The following is a 19,864-nucleotide window of genomic DNA, read 5'->3' on the forward strand; positions in this document are numbered from 1 at the left end:
TCCCTTTTGGGGTCTGAAGGCCTCACCATGGACTCTGAGTCTCTAAGCCTGAAGGGGCCAGGGAGAGTCCTTTGACCCAGAACTTGAGGTAAAGAGAGATACCATGAGATGATTCTCTCTCCAGCAACCCAAACCCAGGGCTAACCCCCAAGTGGCAGCATGAGGAGTCTGGGGACAGGCTCACAGCGAGCCCTCTGGAATATGGATGGGCTGCCAACTTTATCTCCCCTGAAAACGATGGGCAAAAACACCACGTTCACATGATGTGTCAACCACGCAGCTAGGCAGACTGTTTTGCTTTGACTTCAAATCTTATGGTCTTTCTCCAGAAACGATCAGGGAAGCATAAGGGCAGAACAGCTTCCCTTTCCACACTGGACTGGAGAGAGCTCACAAAGACCCTGAACAGGGAGGGGCTGTGCCCGCCTCCTGGCGCTGGGTCCTCGCACCGTGTCACCCACAGGGCCCTTCTCGCCAAGGGTGAGGGGCCTGAGGGGCTCTGGGAGAGCTAGGCCACAAGCTGCAGACCACGTCAGGCGGGTGTATCCCCTCACGGTGGAGATGACACAGCATCAGGTATAGAAATGCGATTCTCTTGAAGAAACACAAGTCTCTCTCGGAGGCAGGGAAGGAATGACCTCAGTGGGGGAAAAGCTGTGGTGAGCTGGTGGGTGAGCATCTGGCCTGGGTGATAAGCCCCATGAGAGGATCTGCTGATGAAATCTAGGCAGGCTGTGGTCTGCTATCTAACCCGGATGGCCCTGGGTCTCTGAGTGACTTTAAAGACTTTATAACGAAAGCCTCAGGCTGTGTCTGGCGAGGAAGAGCACAAAGCAGCTTGAGTGCCCTGCGCACGGCCAGGAGGCGCTCAGTCAGGGTAATGAGCGGTTAAGTGGAGACATCAGAAACACCAGCAAAGCATTTCAGCCCAAGAGCGGGTGCAAAGCCAACCTGGAAGCTCCATTCGGCACCACTGGACACGGGGCACCTGAAAATACCTGGAGCCCCAAACCATCGCAGGGATCAGAAAGAAAGAACATCTGGAAAAACAGCTTCCGTGATGTTACAGCCAGTATTCGCAACCAGACAGCAAGAGCATCTCCTCCTCTTTTGCAGAACTGCTATTTGCTAACTCGGGGTTAGAGAAAGCCCCCCCCCCCACCCCGCACAGTGGTTCAGGAGCTTGAGAGTACTGGCTTTCCTCTGCGGTCTCCACCGCAAGGAAGTTCGGAGCTAAATTTCCTAAGAATTAGGCCCCTTCTTCACGGGATGACTCTTGTTGTCTGGGGCTTGTTTCTGGTTTTGTTTTATGACATAATTCACATACCATAAAATTCACCCTCTTAGAGTGTACAGTTCATTGGTTTTTTTGTATATTCCCACGGTTGTGCAACCCCCACCACTATTTAGTTCTAGAATACTTTCATCACCCCAAAAAGAACCTCACACCCATTAGCAGTCCCTCCCCACCCAGCCTCTCCTCTCCAGCCATTTGGGGCTTTTTAATGAAGGACCATTTGATGAAAGAACACAGCAATTCAATGCAGAACCCAAAAGGACTGGTGTTCAGGCCGGGTCAGCTGCAAAGAGGCAGGAAGAACAGGGACAAGTCTGAACCAGGAGGCAGGGTGTGGCAGGACACCAGCTCAGAGGGAATGTGAGGTCACCTGAGGAAGGCGGGGGCTCTGTAAATGCGGCTTAATCCAGAACTGAGAGCCGCCCTGTGAGGACCTCCATATGCACGCTGAAACAACTACGAAAGGAAAATATACCTCTAGGAAGGACAATCAATCAATCCTCGAAGAAAAAGATGCGTGTGCAGGGACTAGCCTTCCAGATATTAAACAATATTCTAAAGCAACAGTAATTAAACAGAAGGGTACTGACACAGGAACGCATGCAGGCGAATGGAACCAAAGAGAGCATCCAGAAATAAACCAGAGAATACAGTCATTTTGAGCACGACGGAGGCGGGAAGGACAGACGGACTCCTAGGGCTACTGGTGACCACAGAGGAAACAATAACCCCAGATCCCTATCACACACCTTATAGCAAAATTAATTCCATGTAAATCCAAGATCTTCATGTAAAAGACAAATCAAATTTATTAGAGGAAAACATGTTTGATTAAAAAAAATCTTGGCATGGGAAAGGTTTTTCCAAGCTTGACTGGAAGTGACAATGACATAAAGAGGAAGACTGCTAAATCTGACTAGTGGCATTTTAAATGTTCTGGGTTGCCAAAAAAACCCAAAAAAATCCCATCTATAAAGTCAAAAGACATACAACAAAGTGAGGGCAATATTTGTGAAACATCTGAGAAAGAATTAATATCTTGATATACAAAGAACACTTAAAATCAGTAAGAAAAGGACAAATAACTCCACAGAAGAAATGGGCAAAGTAAACTAATAAGAAACACAGTAAAGAAATAGATATGGCTAATAAACATATGAAAAGATGCTCAATTCACTCATAAAGAATTTGTAAAACTAAGTCAAAATGACTTACACACTTCCTCTCACACTTGGGTGGGAAAGCCTGAAAGACTGATAGTACCTCTGCCAGTGCCACGCTACCAAATATTAAAATGCCCATGTCAGTTTGAGAAATGTGCCCTATGGATATTCTTCCAAACACGAACGGGAACCCACGTAAAGCATATTTCACTGCAATATGCTTTCTAATGGCAAAAAACTGGAATTTTTCAAATTTAACCCAAATGTTCAGCAATAGGGACTGGTTGAAAATTTGTGGTATTGGGGCCGGCCCGCTGGCATAGAGGTTAAGTTCGCACACTCCACTTTGGCAGCCTGGGGTTCACGGGTATGGATCCTGAGCACAGACGTAGCACCGCTCATCAAGCCACGCCGTGGCAGCATCCCACACTGAGTAGAGGAAAACTAGCACAGATGTTAGCTCAGCAACAATCTTCCTCACACACACACACACACACACACACACACACAAATAGTAAAATTTAAAAAATAAAATTTATGGTATAATGTTGCAATAGAACATTATGCAATCATTAAAATGAACAGCAGGCTTCCCGCTAAACAGGGCAAATTGAATCTATAGGCTCTTCTCCATTCCCACCGCAAATTCCATTTAAATTTTAGTAAAGGAATAAAAGAAAACTAGAGACCCTCCCTTCTATGCCCAAGGGGATAAAATGAGAGAGGAGAAAAAGCAATAAGGGAGGAGCAAGCAGAGGGAGAGCAGTGATGGACACAGCAGAGGACACTGGAACCTTCCACCTGTACATGGAGTGACCAACATGAAGCAAGACCTTTTGTGCCTCAGAACCCAGAAAGTTCAGGAACTGAAGGCTCCAGGCACTGTGAATGTAAGGCTGAGGGCTGGAGCTGCCAAACGGAAAGAGGGTTGAAAGGCCGTTTTAAGAGCAGTTGGACCCCCTGCCCTCAATCGCTCACCCCAGCAGGAGGGTTTCCTTAGAGGAACTGAACTGAAAAAGTTTAGGAACCCAGGCAGCATGAAGACCAGGGCTAACACAAGAGGCTGAAGTGGGAGAATGAATGGAAATCTTCCTACTAAATGGTAAAGGGTTTTATTTCAACAACCCCACAGACACATACACAAAACCACTCAGGGTAAATAGAAAGCCCTCTTCAAATTTAAGATATGATGACAGCAATTATAAAATTTCAATAGATAGATTAGAAGATGAAGAAATCAATGGAAATAAGAAAAGCAAAGGGCCGGCCCAGTGGCACGGTGGTTAAGTTTGCATGTTCCGCCTCTGCGGCCCTGGGTCCACTGGTTCGGATCCTGGGTGCGGACAGGGCACCGCTTGGCAAGCCATGCTGTGGTAGGCGTCCCACGTATAAAGTAGAGGAAGATGGGCACGGATGTTAGCTCAGGGCCAGTCTTCCTCAGCAAAACGAGGAGCACTGGCAGTAGCTAGCTCAGGGCTAATCTTCCTCAAAAAAAAAAAAAAAAGAAAGGCAAGATAAGAAATTAAAAGGATAAAATGCAGAGGTCCAACATCCAACCAATTGGAGTATCAGTAAAAGAGAAGAGAGAAAATGGTGGAGGGGGAGGATGAATTAAAGAAATAATACAAAAAGGTTTCCCAGAACTGGAAGAAGGGGTTTCCCAAGTGAACAGGCTGACCAAGCAAGTGCCCAGCACAGTGGAGGAAAATGGACCCCACTGCAAACCAGCATCATGGACGCTTTAACCTAAAGAGGAAGAGAAGATCCCTCGAGCTCCAGCAGAGGACGGGCAACGAGACACACACTGGCCTCCTCAACAGCAACCCTGGATGCTAGAAGACAAGAGGACACTGGCCTCAAAACTGAAGGAAAATGATTTCCAACCAAGAATTATACACCCAAATAGACGAAGCTAACCCAATGTGAGGCAAGCACAGAGACATCTGCAGAGATGTGGGATCTCAGAGAACTTTACCTGCCACGCACCCTCTTCTTAGCAAGCTGCTGGAGGATGTTTCCACCATAAGGAGGGAGTAAACCAAGAGAGAGGAATACAGGAAACGGAAGAGAGGCAAAGAAGATGCCCAGGTACCAGAAGAGGAAAGGCCCGGGATGACCTGGAGAACAAGTCTAGACTGGAGCAGGAGGACAGAGTGATCTGGGACAGATGTCCACAAACAAGCAAAAACAGAAAGGTTAGGTTTGCTGATATACTTGGGCACATTTAGAGGGCCTTTCATCTCTTCCAGAGAATTTGGGGGATAGAGTCATAAATGCTCCATAGAAAACTAAGAAAAGGAAAAGACAGCAATTAGGGACTCCAGGAAAATCGAAAGTTTGTAAAAAGAATCACAGAAGCCTACGTAGCTCATCCTAGAACAATATTTCCATAGTCACAGTAACATCAACACTGAATGCCAATCTATGCAACAAACGCAACACAACTGTTTCAGGAGAACCAAAGGTGAGAAAACATGTGAGTTGGTTGTTTGATATTTTCAGGTGGAGACTAACAGCATGAATCCTCATCTACTAAATTAGAAAGCTGATGGACAATGTTAGAAATTGGCAAGTTAAGAAATAAGAGTGTACTCATATTATTTAGAGACATAAGGGAAATCTGCAGAAGAAACAACAAAAAAGGTTGAAGGTGACTGAATCTGACGCAGGGGTTTGGAGATGGGGTGACACGGAGCAAAGATTCCTGATTTTTTCATGATAGCTCTTATAATGCTATTTATCTTAAAAAATGCGTAACCGATAAAATTTAAATTTAATTATTTTTGAAAAGGAAATCTACCCATTCTGAGGTGGAAACATGGAAAAACAGGAGGTCACACAATGATGTAAATGTGTGACCCAAAATGTGTCAACCCAAGATTCCACTTGGGTTGAGTTTTTAAGCATTTCAATATGGCGATAAACATAGAACCATCTGGAAAAGGACACACAGAATTGTTAACAATGACCATCACAGAAAACTGCGCTGGGAGAGGGGAAAAGATGAACATGAGATTTTTTAAATTTTTACTTCAACCTGTGTACTTTAACTTTTTTTAAAATAATAAGCATCTATTACTTTCCAAATTAAAAATACTTTAAACAATTCATCCTCTTAAACACTAAGTTTGTTGTCTCTTTCACTTAAATTTTATTGCTGTCCGTGTATATTTAACATAACTAGTCCAGTTCAGAAACATGGGGAGATGCTGAATGCATTTTCCCTCTCATTTCTGCCCAGGTCTGATGCCTCTATACTAATTCTGCATCTATCATGGATGATACAAAAAGTGAAGCCGAAACACACTCCAAAGCTCATTGCTACCCTAAGACTTGACCCTATTACGTGTCAAACAGAAACAATCCATTTATCATCTTCATATCTGCAGCTTGGCAGGGCTACAACGATGGGACCCGCCCTGGAGACAAAAGTTCTGAAATCAGAAGACTTGCCCCAGTCCTTACCCAGCTGCCACTTGCGGGAACACATGGTCTCCATCATCCAGATGGGCAGCGCCGGCTCCAGCATGGCAATCGCCATGTTTGCAAAGCAGATGGATCCTTTAAGCGAGAAAGAGGGTTAGCGTGCTGCTGTTTTGGGTCTCGAGTGTCCCCTCCCGTTTCCAAACACGGTTAAAATCCACGTGTCCACAGCCAGAACAATCAGCTGGGATAGCCAGAACGTCTCCTACTTATGCAAGAAAAAGATAAATAACGGGTCAAGAGGATAGCGAGGAGGGTCAGTTTATTGTTATTATGATGATGATGATGATAATTACTATTTTAAACAGAACCCCAGAGTCATAAAGTTTGAAACTAGAGGGAGCCTTAGAGGTCATTTGGTGGAGGTCATTTGATGGATTAATTTATTAATCAAGTAACTTGCTTGAGGGCACCCCAGCAGCCCAGGCCACTTCCAGGCCACACAGACTCGGGCAATGTGAGGCTCCTGCACTTATGTTTCATTGGGCGATGAACACAGATATTTCTAATGATGCGCTGGGATCTGAAAATCCAGCGCATTCAGTACAGATGTGCTGCTGAGGGATTTTTTTTTTTAATCAACTATACATATAGGTTATCTTTACAAATAGCCATTATCACTCTGTTAACCAGAACCCTTTGTAAATGCAGAACCAACTGGAAAAAGACACACGGAGCTGTTCCCCATTGTTCTGGGGTTCTGCAAGCTTCCTGTGCTGCACCCTGTGGAACCTCTAATTTGCTAGAATCCCGATTCAAAGAACATTGTGCAATCATGATCAAGGTGCTCACATGATGAAGAAAGATTTTTTCCTTCTTTGTGACATTTAAAGGCAGAACATAGAAATGATGCTGGAATGACCAGACTCTCCTCACCCACCTGTTCTGTTTTCTTAGATTCGGTATTTGTCTATTTGCCATCTTTTAACTAGGGCCAAACAGCCAAAGCTATTTACATCTGTCCTGCGATGCAGAGCCCATACCCCTCACTGTCTCATTCTCACGCACCAAGCCAACATCCCCCTGCTCTAAATCCATGCAAATGGGGTACCAGGCAAATGGGACAGTCTGCTGGAACTATCCAAACTAGCCAATCCTAAGCTGTTTACCCTGCCCGGCTTTGCCTTTCCCACGGAAACCCCAGTAAAGGCTCTGGCCTAGGAGGCCTTCCCCTCACCCCTCTCTGCCTCCTAACCAAACCCGGTACTTTCCCACGTGGCCCTGAGTGACGAGGCATGCCCCTTTTCTCGGGAACTGTAAGTTATAAAATCTTTTAATGGCGCTGACCTCTCCATCTCATCAGTCAGTCACCTCCATAAATTAAAATCCCACTGGAACAAATGAGATACTGCCTGGCCCCTGACTCCCCACTTGAGGCCGCCAGGACCTGTCCAAAGCCTGACATTCAGTGCCAGGCGGATCTCCGTATTTCCTCCATGAGTCAGGGCGAGACAGTGAAGGTCAAAGAAAGCCCGAGGCAGGAGGGGCCTAGGCTGCACAGCCTGCCCGGACGTCCACCCCAGGGTGCAGGGAGTCCCATCCCCGGGCCACCACTCTCACCGCACATCTCCTCATCCCCCCTTGGACAGCCAGGGCTCCAGGAGCACCTGGGCTCTGGAATGCTCCCTGCATCTTGTCAGGGGCACAGAGAGGTCCCCCTACATGAAGAGGTCACCACACCAGGCTTACAACCCTTCAGCCAACAAGCATGATGGACAGGGTCTAGACCCGGGTCACATAGGTGCCGCCCTGAGCAGACCCAGCAGCAGAAGGCTGAAGCAAAACCAGCCTGGGTTCTGAATAGGCTGAACTGGAATGCCCACAGGCAGGGTGTGCCCGGTCCACCCAGGCTCCCCCAGCCCCACTTGTGTTTGTGACCCGTGCTTAGACAAACCTAAGCCTAACTGGGTCTGATGCCACACTTCAGGGCTTCCCTCTCATGGCCCAAACCCAAGGGCTGCTGCTGACCATAGTATCCAGGCCCAGGCAGCAGAAGGCTGGCCCCTTGCTAGGCCGCCCCCAGCCTGTGCCACTGGGATGGTCTTGAGGGGACAGCCCCTTAGATAAATGCATCCCATTATCCTCCCCGGGAGCCACAGAACTCCAGGGCTTCCTCGAGCCCATCTAGGCTAAGACCCAAAGGCATGACCTTCTTTAGCCAAAGGGTATTTTCCGCCGGCTTCTCTGCTGCTGCACAGGGTGCCCTGTGCGGGAAGGGAGGCACCCTCTCTGCCCTCTGGGGCTCCGCTGTCAGTCTCTATTCATACACGCCAAGACGGATCAGACCGCCCACCTAAGATGCCTGCCCTGAGGCCACAGACTCCTTCTGGAAGTTCATGCCCAAACAACTATGGCCTTTGACACAAACACAGTGAGCAAGCTTGGCCCAAAACAAACCTCGATGGCAGGGCATCTCCATGACCCAGACATCTTTGCCCCAAATGAGAAACAACAAAAGAACTTCACTTGCTGAGTGTCAGAAATTAATGATGGAAGAAAACAATTTCTTGTGACATATAACCTCTTTGCCTTTTATGTTTTTCTACAGCTCAACGTTTCCAGCAGCAAAATGAACACTGGTCCTCGTCATTCACCCCTTGGCTGAGAACCAGGAGGACTGAGGGGAGCCCCACCTGCAGCAATGAGGATATACGGGTCCTTCAGCAGGGTGGTTAGTGGTGTCCCCTTCTGGCTCTGCCAAACGAAAAACAGGGGTTAGAAGAGTCGACATGGCCACTGCAGCCCCCTCCTTTCCCAGCGGCTTACCTCTGGCTGTACCCGGGATGGCTGGAGCACAAAGAGCTGAATAGCTATGAGAGAAAAAAATAGTGTGGCCCCAAGCACCTGCCAACACAGATGCCAAGGTCACAACCACTGAGGTCACGGCCAAGGTGCCCACGCGGACTCACTGACCTCCATCGAAGAGCACCAGGGTAGCCAGCACCAGGAACGGAGCCGTCTTCCCCACAAATTCATAGAGCACACTCCCGAAGGGGGGGCCCACTGCGAGGAGGAGAAAGAGGGGCCAGTGCCAGGCCTGGACATTGATCCCCTCCACTAGAACCATCCATTTGTTTTGTGTGTTTTCTCTACTTTGTCCCCAAAACTATTTGGGGTGGCCACCCTGCATCCTATTCAGTAGGGCTAAGCTGCCCTGGCAACTTCCTCCGGGCGGTTCTACCTCTGAGACGTGGGCAAGAGACTATAAGGGTCATCCCAAAGGTAAAGATGAGAGGGAAATAGGGTCCAGGCCACAGAACCGCACTGCTCAAGGAGGACAGGAAAATGGCTCAGCGAGGACTTCATTCCTTATAAACCAGCAGAGACAGGACCTTCGGGCTCCCCAATGAAGGCCAGGAACATAACAGAGAAGGGAGAGGACCCGGATCTCCTCTCAGGGAAGATATTTGCCCCTGCTCTGGGGGGTCAGCAGGGCAGGTAGGGGAGGCAGACGCGGAAGCTAGGAAGGTCCTCAGGTGGGATCGTAACTCGGAGAATGTTTGAGAGGAAGGATCTTGGCAGACCATCCTGTTCAAGCCTTCATTTCACATCTGGGCCCGGAAGTCTGGGGTTTGTTTGTCCAAGGTCACCCAGCAAGTTAACGGGTAGAGGCAGGGGAGGCCCACATCCTCCCAGGTCAGGACGCTCCCATCATTTTTCAAAGGCCCCATGAGAGTAGGGAATAACAAGGGGATAGCTGAGGACTCTGTCAGCGTGAATGTGGACTCGCCGTCCGATGCCAGACAGACCCCTCCTCCCAGTTCGCCTCCATGGCGGACCTTACCCACCTAAGACCCCCATGGCCAGGCCTCCCAGGGCAATCCCCATGGCATTGCCTCTCTCTTCGTCATCTGTGTACACACTGGCCAGCATGCCCATGCCTAAACAGGAAAAGAAATCATCGATAGCCAAGCTCTGGGAGCACCAAGAGAACAATCTATGCCTCGCCTTCCCTCTCCAGCCCAGACATGTGATCTTCCCAAACCTGTCAGATTAACGAAAATACGAGATTAAGCAGAACCCAAGGAGGAGGCGGGTACTTTCTCTGAGAAGCCACCGCCAATCACCACCACCAATACCTTGATTCCCTAAATGATCCAGCTAATTCGGTAAGGGGCCAGCCAGGCAGGGCAATGCTGGGGGCCCCTCCGACAGACCGAAGCCCCCCAGGGCACTGACTGACTCAGGTATTCCCACACCTACCAGCTACAGACGAGCAGGAGGAGCCGATGCCCTGTAGCGACCTGGCGATGAGCAGGAAGGCGTAGCTGGTGGAGAAGGCGAACACTGTGGAGAGGACAGGGCCAGGACCGCACATCAGGGCAGGCCTGCTGATGCTATGACCAAATTGTCTCAAACGGGCATTTCTGAAGCCCCCCCTTAACCCAACGGTGCATTTCCATACTAACTACGCTGTGCTTTTGGTCCAGGAAGACCTCTCTCCATCGACTCCTTTCTGCAGTTTTTGCCAATATACAACCCCCCACCCCCAGGTTGTATTCTGAATTCCCAGCTCGTGGTCATTGGAGCCCACCCGGTGACCCACATCCAGAAGGCAAACATCAGACACTTACTAATCGTTGAGATGAACATGATGCAGAATCCCGCAAACATTGGAATTGGATAGCCGATTCTGGAAAACAGAACCACGAGGAAAATCTGGTGAGGGCTTCGTATTTTGTTAAGGCTTTATATTGAGTCTCTCCTGCTGGCCCTTTGGGATCAGGGGGATGAGTGTTTGGTCAACTTTTCTAAAAACTCATACAGTTGGTGCTTCCTACGTGACCTTTTCGTGTTTGACTATCTTGGAACATGAATACATTTATGGATTGCCATTCGGAACAGAACTTTCTCTGCAATAAATGTTAATGCAATATTGGCAAGTCACCCAGAACACGTCCAAAACACGCAGCCCCAGTTTCCGTTATGTTATTATTATTTCTTTAATTACAGTCTTGGCTGGAGCTTCCCCAGAGGTCCCACAGCAATCCAGTGATTCTGCTGAAAGGTCACCGAGTGGCTCAGCTGGCAGCAGAGACAACTGCACAACATCTAAGCAGCATTAGGAAGCAAGAAGATTTCCGAGTCTATCTTCATGTTGACCCCGATGAGGACAGCACAGAAAAACAGGCTCATCTTCTGTGAAAAAATTCAACTTCCTAGTTGTTCTGTAGAAGACCGTCCATACAGGGCTCTGCCACCAGGCCGACGGAGGTGCTGGGAAGACCCTGGCCTTCCGGTATCTCACCCCTGCTAGGACACCTTGCCCTGCCACTTAACCCAGGCAAGTCTCCCCCCCACCCCACAGAGAGATCACTGCCCACCTGCCAGCACCGGAATATAAAATGGATGTGGATGTTAATTTCTACCAGGGGGCCTGGAACATAGAAGGTGCTTCAGAAATTTCACTTCCTCCCTCGAGTTCTTCCTTCTTGCCTCTCTGTTTCTGCGGATTAAGCAGACAGCTTGGTCCCCTGACACGTGAGTGGGCCATGAGGGTGAAAGGAGCTTCCTGGCCCCCCGCCCTGAGAAAAGGGCCAACAACGACTGAGCCACTGGCCTCTGGGAGGTCTGCGTCAACCCAGGACAGCCCTGAGCATCTCTAGGCCTCATCTCCCTCTGGCCTAGACCCCCACGAATCCTGGAGAGGAACCAAATGAGGACCAAGGGGTCCTGAGCCCCATCACTCAGCCTGGAAGGCCTCTTCTATTTTAGGCTTGAATAAAAAATCATAATAACACAACCTTCATTTAAAGTTCCCACTCAATTCTCTAGCACTTAATGATTTGATAAGGGCAGACGCCCACCTCCCCATCTTACAGATGAGGAAACTCAGGCACGAAAAAGTGACTTGTCAAACCTACTAGGGCTAATTTTGCTTGGGGCCATTCCGTCCAGTCGAGGGCTTTTCCTTGCAAACTTTACCATCGCACCAGGAGCCAAGGGCATATGTGGCTTTAAGCAGAACCTTTCCAAAAGTTCTCCTAGTAACACTTTTTTTTTTTATAACTGCTTTATGTGCATCCAGAAACCAAATACCAAAATCACAAATAGCAACTGAAAATCATGACCGATTCCCAGGCATGCCCCTCCCACAAACCCAGGCAAAGATTCCCCTGCTGTGACCTGAGATGAGTTTGTGGTTCACAAAGCGGGGCTCAAAGGCATTCAGGTGAACCAGGAAAGACACCAGGGTTCTGAGCTGCGGTTCAGATGGCCCAACAGCAGCTTCTCGTGTCTCAACTAGCCTGGCGCTGACTGCTCTGTACTCTTTATTTACATAGGCAAAAGAAACCCATACACAACAGGGAGTCCCTCACAGCACTGCAGGACACCGGATAAGGAAACTTTGAGGAGGCTCTGTAAGGAGCACTCGCAGGCATTGTTCTCAGCATCTATTGCACATCTGGGGGAAGAATGAACACTACTTGCAGTTGCCCTGGAATAAACAGAGGCTTCTCACCCCTTTCAAAGTACTCCTTGGGAAACAATCTATGTGTCCCAGCTGTTGGAATATTAGCGATGCCATGCCCAGTCTGCAGCCTGGCCACTGGCCGCGGTCGCCTGACAGGACACGGGTGGGTTGGGCCTCTTGTCACCAGGAGCCTCCGGCATCCTCCGAGGCTGGAAGTGGAGAACCAGCGTGCAGGGTCACCTGTGAGTCTCCCGGCAGTTCTGTGAGGCAGCTGGCTTTATCCCTATTTTTCAGATGGCTACACTAAGGCTCAGGGAATTTAAGTAACTTGCCCCAAATTCAGAGCAGCGGGCATAGCCTGAGTGTCTAAGGCACGCCAGGTCCTGCTGGCGTACACTTTGGTGGGGAAGCCAGTCACAGGAGCAGAGATTCACACAGGCTGAGTGGAATGGAGGGTCCACAGTTTCATTTAAAACCAGATGGCTCGGTACCCATGGGGCTGTGTGCTTATGGAGGATTCTTCTCACCAAGCCCAGGCGCTGTGTTTTCTTCAAAAACACGGCAGTTATTTTTTTTTTATTCCTTTGGGATTTTAATAAAGCATGTGTGGAATAACCAAACGGCAATGCTGGAAGGAAACTCAATGGCAGGGCCGGCCAAACCCTCATCCTGGGTGAGAACGCTGAGCTCCAGAGACGGAGCAGGTCTCCCACAGTCGCAGATACCCACGCGGAGCCAATCGCTTTGGGTACCACTCAGCTCACGCTGACTCCCTCTCATTACTGGACACGTGTACCTACACTTTCAACACTGGCCAAGCCGCTGGTGGGACACACTGTGGCAAGTGCTGGGGAGCATCTCTCCTGGGAGCTCAGCCCCAAGTCAAAGATGGCACGATGGGCAGCTCCTGCATCTCTGTTCTCGAACTCCTCTGGCCCCCGGAACACCCACCTCAGAAGCAAGGCTGTCCAATGCCTCAGGGTCCCTGAGCGATGGGCAGATGGCCAGCGCCCTCTCTCCTTCCCCACAATGTCTCCTAAATGGACAGAAACTCAACTGACATTAGTCATAAACGTCTGAGGTGGCCTCTTGTTCCAATTCCACGCCATCTCCATTAAGTATGGCTAAGCAGAGCTAGATCTGACGTGGCAAACCTTTAACCAATGTCCCATTATCATCCCCTAGTGAGTCATCCTGGCCCACGGTCATCCTCCGTAGAGCATCAGGGAGCAGTTAATCCAATTAGAAAAAGACTAAAAATCACAGACTGCATCCCTGGGGAAAAGTGTAAAACAGTAAAAGTCATGCTCATTATAAAGACCTAGTCAATGGAGAAGCCCCACACGTTCCTAAATCATCACCGACAATCAATACTCTAGAGAAAGTGCTAATAACTACTTTATCTTTGCCACAGAGACTAACACAAGCTCCATTCTCAGGCCTGCTAAAGCCTTGGTTCCCTCTGTCGTGGTGACAAAAGCAAGGACACAGAGTGTGGAACCCAGCAGGGTACACACTATCACCAGATAGGACAAGAGGTGACATCTCTCTTTCCAATTATCTCAACTTGCTCCCGAAAGGTGGTAGGGTAAGTAAACATCAGTAAATGGAACGGTACTTTAGATTTGCTAGGATATATGAGGAAGTTTACTGTCAAGCATTTTGTAAATAAAACAAAATCCTTAGGTTTAGCCCCGAGGGTCTTTTTCAGCTATTAGAGGTGTGTGGGGAGTTATGGAGCCATGGATTTCTTACTCTCCTGGGTGTTACTTCTATTCTCTGACAACACACAGCTCAAGAGGGGGCTTTGCTCCCACAAGAAATGCCCAATTCCACGGCCAGCTTCTGATTTCCGAAACGAAGACTTGTCACACCATCCCTACCATCCTAACAACGTCTAGGACAGGAGATCCCTTTCCAGAATAGCTGGTTTACCCGTCCACGGAGAAGCTGAAAAGGTCACTGCTTCTTCCTTCAAAGCCCACTTCAGACTCACCGGCTGAAGCCAGAGGAAAAAAAAAAGAACCACAGTAGATTTCATAGAGATTTCATGCCCTGTAGCTTCCTTCTTGTCGTTCTGATGTTAGCTAAGATTTGTGAGGAAAAATAACTGGCTTTCAAATATACTAGGTAACTATGGAAATAAATTAAGCCACTGACACTGGCTTGATAAAAAGCAGAGCACTGAGACGATGACAAGCTAAGGAGGAAGCCGAGGGAGCCGGCCCAGTACCCAGAGTTAACCCTTTCCCAAGCCACACAGTTCATCTGGAGTATCTTTCAGTTCTAAAGATGTGAATACTATTTAAGCCTCATGTTAAGCAAGTGAAGACCATGATGCCACGGTCTTAACCTGATTTATGGGAGACAGAAATGTAAAGCCGTTTGTTTTCACATTGTTTACCTGCCTAGAACATTCCTCTTATGTGTGTGTACGTCTAAAACTCACTTGCTAGGCCAAATGATAACAGGTGTTGCCAGCATAATTCTTCTATTCCCTTTTGCACACAACTGCAATCGTGAAACAAATAGGTAAACTGGAATTATAAAATAAGTCACATGAGCCTCAAAGACAGAAAGCCAGTCAGCCAAGGCACCCGCAGGTTTTGGAAAGTGTGTTAATGGGTATGTGATCACTACATTTGCCAAAATCAAAGGTCCTCGGCTCCGTATCTGGTCACATATTTCTCAGTAAAAATACAGTACCTGCAGAGCAAGTGAAACAGGAAGTACGGGTCTCATATCAGCAGCTGGATGAACACATCGATGCTTCCGAAGAACTGCTTTTGTTTTCAGGGTTTGACATGAGATCTTATCTAATATTTAAAACAACAGACAGGCAACCTAACCTGCCTCTTGTGTCACCCACCCACAAAAGCCACTCACACAGCAGTATCAGGACCACAAATATGAGGGTCCAGGTCATAACACAGGGGTTCAGGTTGCGACGTGTGATGTGGGGTGTCTCATTGCACAGTGGGTCCCGCTTACGGCAAGAGTCTTTAGAAGGGAGCAGTTCCCACCAGCCTGCCTCTAGGCAGCTTCCCCACATCTTTCCACTGTCAGAAGCACTGCACAGATGCTGGGAAGCTGGACCAGCTCACATCAGGGGCTGGAAAAAGATATTATTTTTCTGGGGCCAGGGAGGTGAGGGAGGACCCATGGTCAAAACACCAGGCTGATTTTTTTCTGAACTCTCTGCCCACTGATTACAAATAGCAATCACTCACTGTTTGGGCCTTTACTCGTTCAGCCTGGTACAACCAAGGAGAGCCCAGGAAGATGCAAGAAAGACAGATTTTGACCTGTATTATTTTTAGCAGCTAGACATACAACCTTCTAACAGGAATGGGAAGGGAGGAAGACACCTGGACAGAGAGTCTGGACACCTGGCTTTACTCCTGCTGCTGGTGTGGGCAGATGCTTTCTCCTAAGTGGCAAACTCCTTTGCCTATAAAATCTTAGGACTGGCCCAAAAGCCTTTGCTAAAGTCTCCTCCAGTTCAGATGCTCCTCTTTAATCGGGAACATATTAACCAACTGTAAAATGCTGTTTTAAACACTCTTGTTTACAACACCGAAAACGTGAGTCACACATCTTGTTGGTAATTGAAGATGTGATTGGCACAAATTACATCAAAAGACTATTTGCAATGGCTCACAAGGGAAGACTGTGCAACGGGAAATGGAATGAATTCATCACTTCTCTGAGCAGAGCCATGGAGCCCCCAGAAACGCTGCAACTCCCCAAATTCACATCTACCAGGCTTGGACAATAGTAGGAAAATTACAGATCATGATCATTTCGGAGAAACAAGAGAGTTCTCTCCGTTGTTTTGCCGACATCAATATTAAAATTTGTGTGCGTTTCCACATTACCAGGCAGCGCTAGAAGATAAAGAATCTTTTGAAATTCACTTGGTAGCAAGGGTGAGGGAACCAGTTAAAATTTTGCTCCAGATAAGTTCCAAAGTGGATTACTCACCACAGAATAGACTAAATTTCACAGGTCACAAAACAAATTAAGTTTTTCTCTTGGAAGACAATTTTTTTTTTGGAGCCCCAAATGTGAGCCAAATGTCAAAGAATTTGGAGTATTTAATAGGGGAAAGGTCTCCCTGGCTTCAAGCAAGCTTTTTCCCCATGGCATAAGCAAAGCATTAAAAACAAGAATGGGATTTTTAAAAAGCTTTTCATTTGCCACTTGCATTTGGAACCCTGGGACACCCACAGCTCTTCAGCCAAGTTTCTAAGTATTACACCGTACAGCTAGCAACGTTCACGCCCAACTGACTGGCAAAGGCATCATTACAATAATGCCCTCAATTTTCCCATACAGTATTTGAGCTGTTTGCTTTCTCAGAATACAAAACCCTGAGCCGTTTTCTGTAATTATACCAGATGTGTTTTCAGAAGTGCTCTTGGTCTCGAAAAAAGAAAGAAACAGCCCTGCCTCTACTGAGGTCTGTCTGGTTTTCCTTCTGGGGAAGAGAGGAACTGCCAAATGTCCCCTTGACAAGGGCGCTTCTTGGTGGGCTCATGATCAGCCCATCCTCGCTGGGTTAATTTGCTTAGCATACTTTATGTGGCAGCTTCATAATATTGCTTGACACAGACTGGAGGGCTGGACGTGGCTTGGGATGGTTAAAATTGATTCAATGGCATTACTTGGTCCAGAAAATCAAATTGCAAAAGTTTATAATGTGCTTCCTTCTGACTTGCCATGGGTACATTACCAGCAACCTCCGTGTGTCCAAGGGCAGCTTGTGCTGGCGGAAGGCCAGATCTGCTGTACCCTCTCTGAGCCTCTACTACCCCAGGCCTCATCCTTCATTGACCCCCCTACCCCCAGAGCTGGCCCCGCTCTCAGAAGGGCTCCATGCTTGGTTTAATGCTCTACTGCTGCTGTCTTAAAACCCTTAATAATATCTGAAAAGAGGGCCTGCAACGTACGTAGCCAGTCCTGCTCCTCCTTCCCCAGGCCAAAGCCCAGGTGAGTGTAAAGATGTCCCTGCTCTCAGCTACACGGGATGCTTGGCTCCCTGACTCTTCACCTCGGCTTTGGAACCTCCAATGGCTCCCAAGTACCCCTGCAACAAAAGCCCACTCCCTTCTCGGCCTAGCACCTGGGCCTCTTAATAGCCTGTCCTGCCCAGTCCCCGCTGCCCTGCCCTCCTTGTTTCACCCTGGCCCCTCCTACTTCCTCTCTTCCAGCTCTAGTCTATGTCTTTGTTCACGCTTCCAGGCCTGGTTCACAAGTGGGACTCTGCGCACAGCCCTCTGCCATTTGTTTGCATTTCTGCCTTTGGGGCCACACCATTTACATGGCAGCCCACCCCCACCACTCGCACTGTGCCAAGACCCTCTCTTTGCAACTGACACCTTCAGGGGCTGCCTGTTCCCCTCCACTGCAAGCCCCTGTCCTGTGCTTTGAGCTCCCAGGGACCAGCTGGCTCACCTCAGCTGCAGAAGAGAGATACTTGCCGGATGGCCACCAACAACGGCAATGTGAACAATCACTCAAAACAACGTGAGTCCAAAAAAAACATCCAGAACATCCAGATTAATATAAAGGTAGGGTGGGCATTATGTGGGGCATTATTAGCTAGTTTGAATTATCCAGAAAACAGCTTCGGTTCTCCGTCCTTTGTGCACATGGACAGAGCTCAGTGACTGGTGAGGGAAGAGCTGTTACACCATTACCTGTTAGCAGGACCACAGGTTGGCTAAGAGTTTTGTCTCTGCAGCAGAACAACCCATCTTTTCCCACGTCCCCCACCCCGCCACCTACCCAAGCCTTTGCCACGCCAGCTCTAAAGAAACCACCCTGGCTTTCTATAGGGAACAGAATGACCAGGGGTAGAAGAGATGAGAAGAGAAAGCAGTGTGGCACACAGAAGGCGATGAGGATGGCCATGGTGGCTACACAGTTCTTGCTGCCCAAGGGCAATGGTGACAAACGGACCTATGCAATCTGGTGTTTGGACAGAATCAAAGTTCTCCCACTTGGGGAGGGCCTCTTTATTCTGTTTTCTTTAATATTTTCTTACTTTTTAAGCAACAGAGGTGGCACTGAAAAGGTGGAACAAATGGGAAATCACGATGAACCAAGGACCGAAACATAAGGGCAGGCGATTGATTTTCCCCTGGCAAACCCACCACTGGTTCTCCAGACCCTGCTCAGTGAATGAGGAACAGAAGCTCAGAGGGAAATGAGCTCGGGACAAGATAAATATAAAACTCTTTGGCCAGGATAATACAACCTACCTGTTGGTCAACAGCCCCACGAACGGGTTGGTGAGGAGCTGGACAGTGGCTTTAGAGGCAAACAACAGGCCAACTTGCACGTTTTCATTCAGGAGGTCTTTGTCTTCACTGGGACAGTCGGGAGGCGCAGTGGACGTGTTAGTCACCATCTGCTGTGTGGTGGTCTTGAGCAGCAGCCCGCCCTGAAGGTCTCTGGTGGTGTTCCCAGTGACCACGGTGGAGTTGTCATAATAGGAGAAGATGCTCTGGAAGCTGCCTGAGGTGGAGGCCGTGAGCGCGGGCTTGGCAGTCTGGATCTCTGTAGTGTTCTTCTCATGCTCGATGCTGTACAGGTAACTCGGGATGATGGGGACTGCGGACGAGCAGAACAGGAAGGCTGTGATTGCACCGAAATCCTCCTCGGGACAAATGCCAGCAAAACTACGGTCAGGGCAAAGGCCAAACGAGGCCCAGGGAGATGATGTATCTACCCCAGGAACAGGCCCCCCGTGCCAGGGGCCCGCACTGACACGGGAACAACTTCACACGGCTTAGCTCCCTCTCAAGACCAAAGCCCCCACGGCTCTGACAGCTCATCCGCCCTCAGGGTCAGCGACTGTGCAGAACCGACCAGCCCCACAGATTCGAGTCCTTTGTGGAGTTTCTCAGTACAGGGGTCCTTCACGGTACTATTTTAGGAAAGCAAAATGCGGTCTGAAGTCTAGCCAGTGCTGCCCTGGGGTCAATCCGGGCTTCTCAGATTCTCAGGAAGACCTTTAAATGAATGAAGCAAGGAAACAGAAACCTAAATTTCATTATGTGTCTCAGAAAAAAATAAACCTGCAGGAAGTAATAATCGGGAAATTCTGCAAAAGACCCACTTTATCTTTCTATTACTTGAGTGGTAATCTGCAATTTTTCACACAACCTGGAAGACAGAAGAATTTCTGAGACTTTCATAAAGGCAAAGAAAAACTGTTTCATGTAATAAAAGCTTTGAGCGTGTGTATAAAAACAGCATTCACCACAAAGGCAAACTGAGGCCCGCGTTACTGAGCTGGGATGGGCCCACCATTTTGATAATCCTTGAGGTGAAAACCTGACTATTTGATGCTCTGAAACTGTCGTGAGGGAACCTGCAAATGCAAAGAAGGGAAATAACCCACCCCTGAGAGTCCAAATAAAACATCTTGTTTTATTCACTAAAAATTTGTATATTTTGAAGGGAAAACTTGGAGAATACTTTGCTGTTAACGGAGCT

General features: G+C 48.4%; 1 protein-coding gene across 1 annotated transcript in view; it reads right to left on the minus strand.

Annotated features, from left to right (window-relative positions):
- SLC18A2 (solute carrier family 18 member A2) overlaps positions 1 to 19,864 on the minus strand; it is a 35,962-nt gene that overhangs the window by 14,855 nt on the left and 1,243 nt on the right. The window contains exons 3-10 of the mRNA XM_044750136.2: positions 18,625 to 18,976; positions 10,518 to 10,576; positions 10,147 to 10,230; positions 9,732 to 9,824; positions 8,857 to 8,946; positions 8,710 to 8,753; positions 8,577 to 8,637; positions 5,926 to 6,021 (exon numbers count right to left, since the gene is read on the minus strand). Of these exons, the coding sequence (XP_044606071.1) occupies positions 5,926 to 6,021; positions 8,577 to 8,637; positions 8,710 to 8,753; positions 8,857 to 8,946; positions 9,732 to 9,824; positions 10,147 to 10,230; positions 10,518 to 10,576; positions 18,625 to 18,976 (879 nt within the window). The remainder of the gene's footprint in view (positions 1 to 5,925; positions 6,022 to 8,576; positions 8,638 to 8,709; positions 8,754 to 8,856; positions 8,947 to 9,731; positions 9,825 to 10,146; positions 10,231 to 10,517; positions 10,577 to 18,624; positions 18,977 to 19,864) is intronic.

The sequence above is a fragment of the Equus asinus genome, chromosome 2 (genome assembly GCF_041296235.1).
Source record: "Equus asinus isolate D_3611 breed Donkey chromosome 2, EquAss-T2T_v2, whole genome shotgun sequence".
Lineage (NCBI taxonomy): Eukaryota > Metazoa > Chordata > Mammalia > Perissodactyla > Equidae > Equus > Equus asinus.